Source organism: Camelina sativa, chromosome 7 (genome assembly GCF_000633955.1).
Source record: "Camelina sativa cultivar DH55 chromosome 7, Cs, whole genome shotgun sequence".
In the NCBI taxonomy this organism is placed as follows: domain Eukaryota; kingdom Viridiplantae; phylum Streptophyta; class Magnoliopsida; order Brassicales; family Brassicaceae; genus Camelina; species Camelina sativa.
The window spans coordinates 535766-551189 of record NC_025691.1 but is presented as its reverse complement, the minus strand read 5'-3'; the positions used below and the strand labels follow the sequence as shown (position 1 = coordinate 551189).

Sequence of the window (15424 nt, the reverse complement as noted above, 5' to 3'; positions counted from 1 at the left end):
GGAAAAAGAGAAAAAAATAATAAAGTTGAGGGAGTAAAAGATAAAAAAATAAAAAGAGCACGTGATGTATAGGATGTTGGAGACATTGGAAAGAGGATCAGTCGTGGCCAGGTATCTGTATATGATGATGTCAGTGTGTATCCATGTGAGGCTTATCATGTCTACTTATTACACTTATATTTAAATCTTTTGTACTAATAACAATAATACTATTATATCGTATTTGAATTTTGTGTAAACAGATATTTTTAAATACAGTAGATGGAAAAAGTAAGAATAACATAAAGGACAGTAAGGTACTCGACTTTGGTCAGAAGAACACAGATGGGAGTTTTATTTTTATTTTTTCCATGATAAGTAACGCATCTCGAGCCAACAAAAACAAAGCTCGTATTATAAATATGTTATGTTTAGTTTAGTGAAGGACAGAAATTAGATCGAGTTTTCAGATCTCAATTGTACCTTTTACAAGTTATACAACTTACAAGCAAAAGATGTTGAACCTGTCATAGTCATCCCAACAGGCAACAACCACTACTGAGTACGTATTTGAATACCATCTTGAATATTTTAAAATGTGATTTGAGAACGGCGTTTAAAAAAAAAAATGGTATGGCCAAATTTAAAACATGATGTTTCGAACAGTGACGACTATAATTTTTCAGCCAAAAATAATATCTATCAAATACTACTATAGTAGTAAAACAAGACATTAGTACTATAGACTACTAGTACTGTAAAAAGATGATTCCGTTCTGTAGCATCTACTTACACTACTAATGTTCCACGGCGTGGATTGTTATAAGGTTTGAAAAAACCAAAAAGTATCATTTTCTTTTAACAAAATGACTAATTTACATGATCCTGAATTAATTAAAATCTTCTAACTAACAATATTTAGTGTTCCTGATCAACTCTTTCTATTTATAGCCAACGGAGGGGGATATTTTAAATAGCCTATCTATTCTGTTTTTTAAAAAGGACGTACTGTGGATAATGGGCCTAAAGTCTTGGAAGCGCTTAGTTAGCTCTTTCGTGCACATTATAAGCAGACTGCTTCACCTTAATTAATTTTTAGTGTATTAAACTCATCATATTATCTCTCTCTCTCTCACCTAGTGAGCAAAAAAGTTTTTCTGTTTGCAAACGGTAACAATACAGTAATACAGTAATATCTTGTTACCGTTGTGATGGTATATAAATTACATAAATAAGAAAAAAGGAAATAACAAGAAGCGAAGTCTCTTTAATTTCCTTGAAATAATTTATGACCGTTGTGATTAATATCAATTCCCTTTTCGTTTGAACCTCTTAATTTTGTAATTTGCTCTCTCTCTCTCTCAACATTGCTTCTTCTTCCGACCAAAAACAAAACAATGCTTCTTCAAAACCCTAAACCAAAAATAAGTTTTTCATCTATATTTTTTTTAAAGAGTATGTACCTGATCATATTCAGATTGATCTTTGCATCCAATCCAAAGTTTATGCTGTTCATCGGAATTCTCCGTCTCCATCCAATCCAAAGTAGACATCAATCATTCAAGTTTATATAAAAAGAAAAGCCGATCATCGATGATCAGATCGATATCTGTAATGATCTCCATCCATCTGCCGAGTCATCACACCGGGGTAGTGATTTACTCTGTTTTTTTTTAATACGCTCTTCTAAAAAAAGAATGGTGATTTGAATACAAACCATGGGTGGATTTAGTTTATGTTTATATTATTAGGTCGATAACTTCTGCTGGATTGGTTTTGGTTTGGTGAATCTTTTGTTGTTTGTTTTCTATGTGCAATTTCGAGTTATGACTTAACCGCTGCTTCCATCGTCTAACATTGATTTTGTTTGTGTGTGTGTGCATGTATGTACGTGTTGAGTTTATTGTCAATGCTGGTGAGATGCATGATGACACACTGAGAACCTTACTCGTAAGTTTACCTCTCTAATCTTTTCCTTTACTAATGGTAGTCTCAGGCTTTGTAATGTGGGAATATGCATTAATGCATATGAGTCTTTAATGGTTTTAGTTAGACGAACTTTTTGTGTGTGTTGATATGTGTATTTTGTGGATGGTACAGCTTCTTCATGTATCGATTTGTGAATCCAGATGAACGAGTGTCCACTGAGCTAAAGAAAGCCATTTTGCAAGCCCCAACATATAAGCCGATGATGATCATCCCATCTCTACAATGCTATGGCCTATATATGCTCTCAGGTTATGTCTCTCTCTTCTTTTTCTTTTAATTATTTATCTTACTCATTCTTTGATGAGCAGTTAGTGAGACTCCTCTCTGTTAACTTTCCTTTTTTCCAGTTTGGTGGCTTCAGTATTGGTGTAGAGGTTCTTGAGCAATTACGTCACGGGTACGGTTCCGGCTATCTTCTAGGAGGTTTGTAAGGTATACACCTTTTTTATTTTTTTACCTCTTATTCAAATTAAGAATTGATTTTGATTTCTAAAACTAAATTTATATAGTTTTCAACTATTTTCTCAAAAAACCATTTTTAAAAAGAGGTTTTTCTTTAAATAAAAAATGTTTTCAAATTTAAGTGATTAATTTATGAATACGTTGAAAACAAACCGGATCTCGCATCCCGTCCCTTCCCATAGGGTCTGTAAGCTTTGGTGTTGTAGGTTCAACATGTTTATACGTAGTTTAAAATTAATCACTTAAGATTTTATTTAATTTTAATAAATCGTTTTAAAAGAGATTTTCTTTAATATATAATTTTTTCAAACTTAAGTGTAAATTTTTAAAACGTTGAAACAAATCGGACTTCACATCCCGTCCCATCCAACGGGTCCGTAAGTTTTGGTGTCGTAAGTTCAACGTGTCTATATGTATTTTAAATTTATCACTTAAGATTTTTCAATTATTTTTTAGTTAATTGTTTTGAAAAAAGTTCGATTATCACTTAAGAATTTTCAATTATTCAAATTAAGAATTGATTTTGATTTCTAAAACTAAATTTATATAGTTTTCAACTATTTTCTCAAAAAACCATTTTTAAAAAGAGGTTTTTCTTTAAATAAAAAATGTTTTCAAATTTAAGTGATTAATTTATGAATACGTTGAAAACAAACCGGATCTCGCATCCTGTCCCTTCCCATGGGGTCTGTAAGCTTTGATGTTGTAGGTTCAACATGTTTATACGTAGTTTAAAATTAATCACTTAAGATTTTATTTAATTTTAATAAATTGTTTTAAAAGAGATTTTCTTTAATATATAATTTTTTCAAACTTAAGTGTAAATTTTTAAAACGTTGAAACAAATCGGACTTCACATCCCGTCCCATGCAACGGGTCCGTAAGTTTTGGTGTCGTAAGTTCAACGTGTCTATATGTAAGGTACTTAGCCAATAAAAACGTGTCTCTGTTAACTTTCCTTTTTTCTAGTTTGGTGGCTTCAGTATTGGTGTAGAGGTTCTTGGGGAAAAATGGCAAAAAAAACTCGAAGTTATTTTTATTTGGACGTTTAATACCTAATAGTTTTAGATTGGAATAAAAATACACCAAATAATAAAAACGTGTCATTTAAAATCCATAATAATAAGTGTTGTTATTTTCATACCCACGATTTTTTCAACAAAATCAAAATTTACCATGGTTATCTAATTATTTATTAATTTTAAATATAAAAATTCTTGGTTTTATTAAACCGGAATTACTTATTTCTCTCTTCTTCCTCCTCCTCGCTCTAATCATCGTCGTCTCCTCTCCTTCGACAGTGAAGCCATACAAATCCTGGAACTCGACGACGATGTTGGCTCGTCTGGCGTGGATGCTCGGACAGAGAATCAAAATCTGAGATCGGACTTCCATTGTCAAATCACGTCTGCTTTGGATCCCAAACATTCTCCGACAAATTTTATTCCTTTTTTGTTCTAATATTGTCTCAATTCCAGAATTTTCTTGTTTGGTTTCCGTCAAATTCAGACCAATGACGAACACGGGGTTGTACTTCCGAGTTTCCGTGAATCCAAGTCGTAATCCCTCGTTTGAGCTGTCCCACCAGGGTTGTACTTCTCCTCTTCGTCTTCTTTACCACTTGTTTTCTTCTCCGGAGAGGCTTTAACATCTTCAGTTACAGAGGACAAAGGAACCAGCTTTGGATATGTCTTGCCTATCAAACATCCGTCCCATGAAGCTCTAGGCTCCTCGAACGAGATGCGACCCGCGTCGAGTTTTTGATAAGTTGAGTTTTTGATTCCAAATCTATCAGCTCCTTCATCGTCTTCTTCTCTCCATCTTCAATTTCTTCTTCCTCTTCTCCATCTTCTTCTTCATCCTTCTCTTTCAAATCTGGCACTATAGGGAACCGAATCGAGCTCTCCAGCAGGTCGTGCTCTCTAGCAGGTTGTCGTCATCATCATCGCCGGCAACTCTATCGTGGAGAGAGGAGCCGTAATTAGACCTAACATCACACGATCTGCGTCGTGGCTGGTCGAAAACAGAGGTGGAAATGGATGTGTTACGGACGGAGTAAGAGCTAGCACGGCGGAGCTCAGGGACGGAGGAAGAGAGAGATTTAAGTAGATAACCGGGATTAATTTTCGATTTGATATGGTTAACAGAAAACCAAGAATTTTTATATTTAAAATTAATAAATAATTAGATAACCAGGGTAAAATTGGAATTTTGATTTTGTTGAAAAAATCTTGGGATGAAAATAACAACACTTATTATTTTGGGTTTTAAATGACACGTTTTTATTATTTGATGTATTTTTATTCCAATCCAAAGCCATTGGGTATTAAACGTCCAAATAAAAATAACTTCGAGTTTTTTTTGGCATTTTTCCCGAGGTTCTTGAGCAATAACGTCACCGGTACAGTTCCGGCTATCTTCTAGGAGGTTTGTAAGGTATACACCTTTTTTTTTTTTTTACCTCTTATTCAAATTAAGAATTGATTTTGATTTCTAAAACTAAATTTATATAGTTTTCAACTATTTTCTCAAAAAACCATTTTTAAAAAGAGGTTTTTCTTTAAATAAAAAATGTTTTCAAATTTAAGTGATTAATTTATGAATACGTTGAAAACAAACCGGATCTCGCATCCCGTCCCTTCCCATAGGGTCTGTAAGCTTTGGTGTTGTAGGTTCAACATGTTTATACGTAGTTTAAAATTAATCACTTAAGATTTTATTTAATTTTAATAAATCGTTTTAATAGAGATTTTTTTAATATATATTTTTTTTCAAATTTTAAAAACGTTGAAACAAATCGGACTTCACATCCCGTCCCATCCAACGGGTCCGTAAGTTTTGGTGTCGTAAGTTCAACGTGTCAATATGTATTTTAAATTTATCACTTAAGATTTTTAATTATTTTTTAGTTAATTATTTTGAAAAGAGAATTTTTTAATTTAATATATAATATTTTCAAACTTAAGTGTAAAATTTAAATATGTTGAAACAAACCGGACTTCACATCCCGTCCCATTTTACGGGTCCATAAGTTTTGGTGTGGTAAGTTCAACATATCTATATGTATTTTAAATTTATCACTTAAGATTTTTCAATTAATTGTTTTGAAAAGAGATTTTTTTTTATATTTTCAAATTTAAGCCTAAAATTGAAAAATAATCTGGACTTTACATTTATAATTTAAATATGTTTCCTAGTAATTCGTTAAATACTAATTCGTTGAAAACTAATTGTATTTATAGCATTTCATCTTTTTGGTGTCTTTAAGAAAAAATTTCATTTATTATAGTTTCTTTTTAACATTTAGCTAAGCTTTAAATTTATTATCAAATAAAGTTTGATGTAGAAAATGTTTTAAAACTAATGTAAATCGTTTTGACTTAACAAAAATCATTTTAAAAAATATTTAAATCAAGGACATCTTAATAGTTTTTTTAATCGCGAAAGTGTTTTAAAGTTTCTTTTGTTTTATTTGTAATGTAAGTTTAGATAGCTTATGATTAATTTTCTCGTAATGTAAATTTGTATACTTATTAAGCTAGAGGATTATGACATGAATGATGAATACTTTTCGCGGCGTTGAATGAAACTTGATACGATAATTACAGTGTTATAGCTGACATAAAGACTCTGAACCAATTTGATCAAAAAAAAAAAAAAAAAAAAAAAAAAAAAAAAAAAAAAAAAAAAAAAANGTCTTCCCTTGATAGATAGATAGATAGATAGAGATGTACACGTCAAGGGGTACTTTAGTCAATGCAGATAATTACTCATTTATTTGGCGTTAACAAAAAAAAAACGTGTCGGCGTCGAACAAAGAGAGTGATCGGAAAACATAATCGGCGATGGGTTGGTATACCAGTTTCATAGTAGCGGTGGCGTTCTTAGCCGTGGGAGTGATATTTTCGCCGGAGACATTCGGATCACTGTCGAATGGAGAGAATTCGGCGAAGCTATCGATCTTCCTGAAACTAGCTCATCTGCTCAGTTTCGCTACAGCTTGGGGAGCTGCTCTCTGGGCTACCTTCGTCGGCGGAATCATCATGTTCAAGTACGAATTCTTTCTTCTTCTTTTAATCGAATTATCTCCCTTCTGTAAGTAATCCGATCATCTCCTTCAAATTCCCTTTTCTCGATTGAATCAGGAATTTGCCGAGGCACCAGTTTGGTAATCTTCAGAGCAAGATGTTTCCAGCTTACTTCACTTTGGTTGGTTCTTGCTGCGCGATTTCACTCTCTGCTTTTGGCTATTTGCATCCATGGAAGTCATCTTCTGCTGTCGAGAAGTATCAGCTAGGGTTCCTTCTTTCCGCTTTTGCTTTCAATCTCACCAATTTGTTCGTCTTCACTCCCATGACCATCGATGTAAGTGATGATGATACACAAAACACCTCTTTTGCCTAACTCCTCTAATTGCATATACAAGATCTCCTTATGAACCAACCAATTTTGGTCTTACTTTGTGGTGTGTAGATGATGAAGCAAAGGCACAAAGTAGAGAGAGAAAATAACATTGGTGATGAAGTTGGCTGGTCCAAGAACAGAGAAAAGGCAAAGACTATCCCAAAGCTCGCTGCCATGAACAAGAAGTTTGGAATGATTCACGGCTTATCATCACTTGCTAACATCTTCTCCTTTGGAAGCCTTGCTATGCATTCTTGGTATCTAGCTGGGAAGTTGAATCTCTAGTTTCCTCATAAAAAAGGTCTGATGAGCTTTTTTATGCCCCCTTAATGGAATAAATCTTTTCGTTTCTTCACCATTTCCCTTTGTAAGATTATGTCAGTTGAACAAAGACTCCAAACATATTTTCGATTTTTCTCTTTATACTAAGATAGTTCCTGTCTTTTCTGAAAATAATTGATGTGTGATAGATAGATTCAATTACAGAATAGGCCTAAGTTTTCACTTGAAGAAACTAAAATGTGCTTGTGACTGGTGAAAGACCACACCATAGACATTCATAATTAACAATCTAATAGGGAGAAAGAAGATGATCACTAGTTGACTACTTCTTGATGCGACAAATCTTGTTATGAGTTTCAAAGAATCCCTCCCAGTATATAAAATGTTTATAATGAAGAACTTGCGCCGCCAGTGATCCCGCTCGGCCTTTATCTGCTTCAGCTCCTTCCGAATCACATGCCTCAAGGCCTTCAGGTAAGAGCTCATGTCATGGTTTCTTTTGATTTTTCCTTCTGACCCGTAAGAACGACGATCACTGAGAATCTCTAGGGGGTGNTATTTGCATCCATGGAAGTCATCTTCTGCTGTCGAGAAGTATCAGCTAGGGTTCCTTCTTTCCGCTTTTGCTTTCAATCTCACCAATTTGTTCGTCTTCACTCCCATGACCATCGATGTAAGTGATGATGATACACAAAACACCTCTTTTGCCTAACTCCTCTAATTGCATATACAAGATCTCCTTATGAACCAACCAATTTTGGTCTTACTTTGTGGTGTGTAGATGATGAAGCAAAGGCACAAAGTAGAGAGAGAAAATAACATTGGTGATGAAGTTGGCTGGTCCAAGAACAGAGAAAAGGCAAAGACTATCCCAAAGCTCGCTGCCATGAACAAGAAGTTTGGAATGATTCACGGCTTATCATCACTTGCTAACATCTTCTCCTTTGGAAGCCTTGCTATGCATTCTTGGTATCTAGCTGGGAAGTTGAATCTCTAGTTTCCTCATAAAAAAGGTCTGATGAGCTTTTTTATGCCCCCTTAATGGAATAAATCTTTTCGTTTCTTCACCATTTCCCTTTGTAAGATTATGTCAGTTGAACAAAGACTCCAAACATATTTTCGATTTTTCTCTTTATACTAAGATAGTTCCTGTCTTTTCTGAAAATAATTGATGTGTGATAGATAGATTCAATTACAGAATAGGCCTAAGTTTTCACTTGAAGAAACTAAAATGTGCTTGTGACTGGTGAAAGACCACACCATAGACATTCATAATTAACAATCTAATAGGGAGAAAGAAGATGATCACTAGTTGACTACTTCTTGATGCGACAAATCTTGTTATGAGTTTCAAAGAATCTCTCCCAGTAAATAAAATGTTTATAATGAAGAACTTGCGCCGCCAGTGATCCCGCTCGGCCTTTATCTGCTTCAGCTCCTTCCGAATCACATGCCTCAAGGCCTTCAGGTAAGAGCTCATGTCATGGTTTCTTTTGATTTTTCCTTCTGACCCGTAAGAACGACGATCACTGAGAATCTCTAGGGGGTGCGGCGAGTTAAAGAAGACAATCTTTGCAGCTCTTAGTCTTTTTTCTGTTTCATCGGTATTCTTAGATGCTAAGAGATAGAGACCACTTCCTGAAGGAAGCAGGGGGTGTGGTGGAGAGAATCTCTCGGATGGTTGCAGAATTAGAAGCTTCCCCATAGGAGAATACAGCAAATTCTGCAGATACGAAGAAAGCAAACAGAGTAAGCCAAGAAGAAACAACGATCTGAAGCAGACAAGTTGAGATGTTTGTTTTCTTCATATATATATTACCTGGTTATTCAGACAAGGATGGTTTCGAAAGTTTCCATTCAATGCCTTGAGAAGCTTTGTGGCTCGGTTAGGGTAATTGCAGGAGAATGCTCGGGGAACAATATCTCTATGCATTGAGATTCCGAGAAGATGACTCTTAGGGAGACCAAGTTTCTGAAGAAGCCTGTCGCCTCCGCACATGATGCAAGGTGAACCAAAAGTGATCACTGGGAGCAGAGAAGAAGCCGGGACTTGACCTCGGATCAGAAGCATGAGGTTCACAAGCAGTGACAAGCTTCCTCCTAAAGAATGTCCACTAAACCTGAGAAAAGCACGGTTCTTGCCACGGGAATTAAGGTGGGCGTGAACTTCCGGTAACATGTGTTCGTATATGCCTTTTGCAGCTTCGTATATGCCTCTGTGAACAAGCACATCAAGCTCCTCAAATGGAACTGGCTCGAACAGAAGATTAGCTTGCCATGAGGCCAGTGAATCTGATCCCTGTAAAAAATATTGAGTTTCAGTCTTTTTAAGCTATCCATCTTTTGGCCAATGAAAGATCACAACATTACCTGAATAAAGAAGAACCTGGTGCCAGTTTTATCATCATCGCATACGAACCACTCACAAGGAGGTGAACGATTTGATTTGAGATCATCAGCGACGGCCTGCTTAACTTCCTCTTTGGCTGCCACAACAGCAGTAACGGAATCAGCAGTGGCCAAGAGAGAAGCTTCATTGTCATGACGTTTAGAGGATCCAAAAGGAAGCACAGACTTAGAATGGGAAAAGAGACGAGATGCAGCAGAAGCAGCAACTCTGTAAGCAACAGCTGGGTTAATAAGCTTCTTCTCCTCCTCCTCCTCCTCTTCCTCGCCATTATTATTGATGTTGTTCTCCTCAACCCTAATAAGACTCGTTCTCTTCTCAATGGATGAAGTCACGAATCTCAGTTTCTGATACTTCAACAGATTCTCAGGCTGTGTAACAAACAATGGAAAACTAAAAATCAAAGAATCACAGAATTGAGAAATTAGGTTTCAATCAGTAAAACTAAAAGTCACCTTGATTTTAGGGATTGAATAAGCCAAATTTCCCAGAAAGGACAATTTGGCAAACATCTGTGCATCTTTAATAGGAATTTTGCTTAACATCTCCGAGAACTCTTCTTTACCAAACTCCTTTTCTTCTTCTTCATCTTCATCGATCATGCAGAAATCGCATTCCTCACATAAATCTTCCTTACTCGTCTTCGATTCAGCAACTTCCTCTTCCTCCTCATCTCCACCGCCACCTGATCGTTGTCTTTTCCCATTCCAAATTGATCCAACCTCCAAAATCTTGAAAACCCAGTTTTCGTTTACGCTTGTATCATCCTGTTTCTCCAACAAAACGGGGCCGTCGTCTCTTACCGTTGTTCCCTTCTCATCCGCTCTCTTACCGATGATGATCCGAAGAAACTCAAGAGGACGTTTACGCGACACCGTTTTCTTGAGCGGCAGAGATCCAGCCGTTGATTTGTCCTCCTTCACAGAGCCTCCGATGGCGCGTATCAAAGAAGGTCCCACCGGAATCATCGGAGATACTCCTTGCACCGACATTTTTAAGAAAACACCTTCCATTAATTTATTAACACCAAACCTTTTTCCTGATTGTAATAACTTCTTCTTCTTTTTGTTTATGTTACAGACCGTATATACATACGTATACGGACCCGTATAAACACCGGAGTTAACGTGCAAGTTTGAATGATAATAATAATATATATGCCGTCGTTTTTTGGTCTTTTTCTCAGTCTCCTCGCCCGATCAATCTCTCCTTTGATAGAGATGTCTCTCTCTCTCTCTCTCTCTCAATCTCAATCTCAACGTGTTAAATAAATAGTAGTTGATGTAGGGAAAGCAGTTGAACGGTGAACCAACATTAACACGCCTTAATGGATGCGCGAATCAATTTCTGGAAATAAAATTTAACTATTTCTCTGGAATGTTAATCATACATAGTATTTGCTGGATTAATTTTAGGGTTTAATAATATTACTATAAAGTTCCCAATTTTTTTTAGTACTTTAAAGAGATTTTCTAGGTGGAGCGATATCGGGAGGACACGTGGGAAGATGACAAAGCGCCTAAAGAAACTTGTTCAGTCTCCCACGTTTCTTGGAACAAATCTAGATATTGTTGGGACTTTTAGTTTCATCACAACAACTCAAACCTAACTTTCATCCCCTAATTAATATTATCATTTTATGATCAATCTACCTTTTAACTGATCCTTTGTGTTGTGTCCAAAGGCCGTGTAGCCTTGTGTATGAAAGCATTGCTGTTGTCTCAGGACAAAGATTCACATAAATATAATCCAAAGCGTATATGATGATGATTCATGAATATGCACTAATATGATTAACAAAAGCAAACAAAAATGACAAATTGATCAAAACCCTCCTTGTGACTTTTCTCATCTTCGTCTTTGTCTCCCCATTTTTTTTTTCTTTCTTTCTATATTAAAACCTAGTCATGTTACATTAGGACCAGAGCAATCGCTTCTTCTCCTCTTTAAACCCCAAACTTCTAAAGAGAGAGAGATAAAGCGAGAGAGGAGCACTAAGCAAGGACTTCTTTAATCTTCTTCTTCTGATCGTCAGTGAGAGAAGAAGGAAACAAAACCTCAAAAGTGACAAAGAGGTTGCCTTTCTTCGTGCTGTAGTGAAGTGGCATCCCTTCTCCTTTGAACTTCTTCACTTCCTTAGGCTTTGTAATTCCCTGTCGTCACACGATAATTCACCCATTAGATAATAACGGATGGTCACTGTTTCAAGTGTTTTGAGAAGGACATTAGTGCTACCGTGGAACTGATGTCAACTTCATGATCATCCAAGTGTTTGAATGATTTCTCAAAACCAACTAGCGCCTCAACCTACAGAAGGGAAATTTAATAGGATCAGAAAAGGAATCAATTGTTGGTCTAAGATGTAGAGATACAGTAGGAGTCTGTGGAATTTATTTACCAGTGTTACGTTAACAGTCATGTGCAGATCGTTTCCATCTCTTCTGAAACGGGCGTGTGGTGCAGTTCTGATTTTGAACTGCCAAATGTACAACAATAATTTATTCTCTCTGGCTTTGAAGTTTACTTGATATCAAGGATAGTGAAATTTAGGGAAGAGCCTAACCTTAAGGTCACCAGGTTCACCGTCGAGAATGGGTTCACCGTCTTCATAGAATGACACTTCCTGAAAAGTATTTGGTATTAAGAAACTACAACAGGAGAAGTCGACGAGCTCATAAATAAATGAGTTTAAGAGCTAGAATGAAATTTGGTATCTAATGATTTTACAATAAGGGTGGTAAAATTTTGAGACTTACTTCTCCATCTTTCATTCCTTTCTCGATATCAACTGTCACAAAGTATCCCTCCCGTTCGTACTTGACATTAGGGCATTTGTCACAGACCTGAGAGGAAAAGGAGGATACGTCGTTAAACAGATATTAGAGGGAACAAGACCATCTGTGAGACTTAAAACAGATCTGTCCTTTACCTGCTCTGTCATCTGTTGGAACATTCCAGGACCAATTTGTCTGTGGTAAACCTCGTTCCTGCAGTTACACTTTCTCTTTCCAGGAGCTGGTTTAATCACATTCTTTTCTCTCCATACCTAATAGTTCAATGTGGAACATCCTCACTGAGAACTTAAGGCAAGTCCTTTAATTTGGCATTTACGTAAAAAAACTGTCTACTCTTAACCAAGCATCACATGAACGTAAACAATGTCTGAAATTACACTATAAGATGTTCACTAATTTCTAAGTAACAATTTCCAGACGACTTCCATGTATTAGTGATGATAATAACATCCAGAAATGGAGCTTAACATACCTTCATAGAGCCTCCCATGTACAAATCTTCTAGAGTTGCCTCAAGTTCCACAATCACATCATCACCCTTGACAACCTTCTCTTCTTCCTCCATCGAACCTCCACCAAAAAACCTATTAAGCACATCATATAATCTCTACAAATTAGCAATCTGCAACCTTTTAAACAAACATGATCCAAATTTAGGAACTATTCACGCTACAGTAAATCCCCTTAACATAACCAAAAAAATTCAAATGTATCCACTATCCATACATAAAAATCCTACGAATCCTATGCTAAGATGGGTTAGAGAAGACAATGCTTGCCAGAACCCAAACTCAGCCAATCGAAAAGACAGAATGATTATATATTCTAATGATCCTGAATCTTGTACATCTAGTTGAATCCTAAGGAAGATACAAGAATCAGCAAGTAAGAAAAGATGTGCATTCAAAAACTTACGAGCCGAAAATGTCCTGCATATTCATGCCCCCTCCTCCTCCTCCTCGTCCACCATTAGCAGCAAACTGTTTAAGCCCTTCTTCACCATACTTGTTATATATCTCCCTCTTCTCCTCATCCGATAACACTTCATAAGCTGTTTACATCAACCACAAATACGTCAAATATCAAAACGGGGTTATGAAAAAAAAAAGAGCAGAATCAGAAGTTGCAGCAACACAAGACAAAAAAAAATACTGCACACACCATTGTTGATCTCAGCGAATTTGCGAGTAGCTTCCTCATTTCCTTGATTCTTATCTGGATGATACTTTAAAGCGAGTTTCCTATAAGCTCTCTTGATCTGTTCATCCGATGCACCTTTCGGCACTTGCAACACATCGTAGTAACTCTTCCTGAAGAAAATCACACCCATATAGATATTTTTTTAAGCATTCACATTTTATATGCTTCGAAAGATTCGAACATACCCAGCAAGGACGCATATGGCATAAGAGAGAGCGAACAATAGAATACACAGCTCCGGCCACCGAATCGCCATAGAAACGGAGAGAGAATCGGATCTCTCCCAAGGAGACACCTAGCTTGGACGGTTACTTACTCCCCTAACCTGAGATTCGTTTCGATTGATTCTTAACAATGAAATCTCACAGATGTGTGTCCTTCGATTCGAATCTCTCACTTCTCTTCCAAAAACGAGTTTTAGGATTCGACTTCGGAGCATCGTGGTCGGGTTTACGTGTACATTGTTGTGCTTAACCAATCAGGATTCAGTCTCTGACGAACGTGACCAATAGCTCTCGGCCACGTGGATTCTTTTCGTCGACTTTTAAGATACGGCGTCGTTTACATCAAGTCTCTAAACAGGCCCATCAAAATTTAAGAAGGCCTGTAACGCTATCTTAAAAACGTCAAGGTTAATCTTTCTGGATTAATAATAACGTACAACTAGTCTAGGTTACTCGGCCCAAATACAATCAACGAAAATTTTATCTAGGTTTTTGGACCAAAAATTAAGATCATAAATAAACCGGATTTTTGTTCTAGGTAATAAAAACATATCAAATCTACATAGTTGAAATTATAAATAGTTATTAAAAAAAAATAACAAAATACAATTAATAAATAAAACAGAAATGCTTGATATATTTTGTTGTTAAGGCTGAAACATGAAACAAAAGAGTGGTTAAACAATCAATATATTTTGTTGTTTGATAATTTGAATGCAAAGAAACATAAACACTGGCTTGTACAATCATGTCATGTCAGATCTTTTCAATCTTCGCGTCTTCAACGATACTTTTTTATACATCGTCGTTAGACGTCTCCACACGACTGGTCCCAGCCCATTAATACCATTTACTATTCATTGAAAAAACCGCTGACAACAGTTTTTTTGGTGTTCACAGTTTTTTCCACTATTCGAAGAGAATTACTAATTTATAAAAAAAAGTACGATTTTGATATTATTGTTATATGATTAGTACTGAATCCGAATTTAACAGTATAATTGATGCAGAGGATGAAATATAATATAGTAGTAGTAGTATCTAAAAGATACCCACACGTGTTTTGAGACTATTGAATTACATATTCTTTTGTTAAAGTATGATGGAAATTTTACGGCTATTTTGCTAATTGCTATTGTCTTATCTACGTATGCATACAAAACTTTGACATATAATCCTGATCAATCCCTCTAATTTTAAGACAAGGTACCAGTTTAAAAAAATATAATGTATAGATTAATATTTTAAAAACTGTAACTATAGCATCTAGCTAGTAAAACAAGGACGAGCCAGGTTGAACTGGTTAGTATCTCTCGACTGTTGATGAGCCACGACTCCTGTTTCAACATAGACCAACGTGGCTCCTTCTATCACTTGAATACCTGATACGTGTCGGCCATCTCCTTAGGCCCCCATCTCTCCCCTATTCATATAAGTATTGAATACCAAATCAGTCACTTTTTGTGGTGTCGTCACTTTACCCCTCTTTAATACCTCTTGACTCTAAGGGTTAAGTGAAGTGAGTGAAACTTAACAATCGCGGGAGAGAATGGGAAGAGCGCCGTGCTGTGAGAAGGTAGGAATGAAAAAAGGGCGGTGGACGGCGGAGGAAGACCAGATTCTCTCCGACTACATTCAGTCTAACGGCGAAGGCTCATGGCGTTCTCTTCCCAAAAATGCCG

General features: G+C 36.2%; 4 protein-coding genes and 1 long non-coding RNA gene across 5 annotated transcripts; 3 read left to right on the top strand and 2 right to left on the bottom strand.

Annotated features, from left to right (window-relative positions):
* LOC104699630 lies at positions 1472-2407 on the top strand. Its single transcript, XR_753415.2, has 3 exons — positions 1472-1929; positions 2080-2216; positions 2316-2407. It is a non-coding gene; the product is annotated as an uncharacterized LOC104699630 (long non-coding RNA).
* Positions 6214-7287, top strand: LOC104699628 (transmembrane protein 205). The gene is made up of 3 exons (XM_010414968.2): positions 6214-6481; positions 6576-6795; positions 6904-7287. Exons 1-3 carry the CDS (start codon positions 6276-6278, stop codon positions 7117-7119), a joined length of 642 nt encoding a protein of 213 aa, XP_010413270.1. The 5' UTR covers positions 6214-6275; the 3' UTR covers positions 7120-7287.
* Positions 7601-8271, top strand: LOC109125370 (transmembrane protein 205-like). The gene is made up of 3 exons (XM_019226951.1): positions 7601-7608; positions 7666-7789; positions 7898-8271. The coding sequence occupies exons 1-3, from the start codon at positions 7601-7603 to the stop codon at positions 8111-8113; spliced, it is 348 nt and encodes a 115-aa protein (XP_019082496.1). The 3' UTR covers positions 8114-8271.
* On the bottom strand, positions 8309-10854 carry LOC104699629. Its single transcript, XM_010414970.2, has 4 exons — positions 9979-10854; positions 9487-9894; positions 8936-9415; positions 8309-8839 (listed from the first exon to the last, which is right to left on the bottom strand). The coding sequence occupies exons 1-4, from the start codon at positions 10534-10536 to the stop codon at positions 8330-8332; spliced, it is 1956 nt and encodes a 651-aa protein (XP_010413272.1). The 5' UTR covers positions 10537-10854; the 3' UTR covers positions 8309-8329.
* Positions 11240-13958, bottom strand: LOC104699627 (dnaJ protein ERDJ3B). The gene is made up of 10 exons (XM_010414967.2): positions 13704-13958; positions 13480-13628; positions 13234-13369; positions 12791-12902; positions 12453-12569; positions 12280-12366; positions 12087-12146; positions 11922-11999; positions 11759-11830; positions 11240-11676 (listed from the first exon to the last, which is right to left on the bottom strand). Exons 1-10 carry the CDS (start codon positions 13772-13774, stop codon positions 11518-11520), a joined length of 1041 nt encoding a protein of 346 aa, XP_010413269.1. The 5' UTR covers positions 13775-13958; the 3' UTR covers positions 11240-11517.

Coding starts and splice junctions, on each gene's coding strand:
- LOC104699629 (XM_010414970.2), bottom strand. CDS start 10,536: ATGGAAGGTGTTTTCTTAAAAATGTCGGTGCAAGGAGTATCTCCGATG. Junction 9,895..9,978: donor ATTCAATCCCTAAAATCAAG/GTGACTTTTAGT, acceptor TTTGTTACACAG/CCTGAGAATCTGTTGAAGTA. Junction 9,416..9,486: donor CCAGGTTCTTCTTTATTCAG/GTAATGTTGTGA, acceptor TATTTTTTACAG/GGATCAGATTCACTGGCCTC.
- LOC104699627 (XM_010414967.2), bottom strand. CDS start 13,774: ATGGCGATTCGGTGGCCGGAGCTGTGTATTCTATTGTTCGCTCTCTCT. Junction 11,831..11,921: donor TGACTGTTAACGTAACACTG/GTAAATAAATTC, acceptor TCCCTTCTGTAG/GTTGAGGCGCTAGTTGGTTT. Junction 11,677..11,758: donor AAGTTGACATCAGTTCCACG/GTAGCACTAATG, acceptor GTGTGACGACAG/GGAATTACAAAGCCTAAGGA.
- LOC104699628 (XM_010414968.2), top strand. CDS start 6,276: ATGGGTTGGTATACCAGTTTCATAGTAGCGGTGGCGTTCTTAGCCGTG. Junction 6,482..6,575: donor GGCGGAATCATCATGTTCAA/GTACGAATTCTT, acceptor CGATTGAATCAG/GAATTTGCCGAGGCACCAGT. Junction 6,796..6,903: donor TCACTCCCATGACCATCGAT/GTAAGTGATGAT, acceptor TGTGGTGTGTAG/ATGATGAAGCAAAGGCACAA.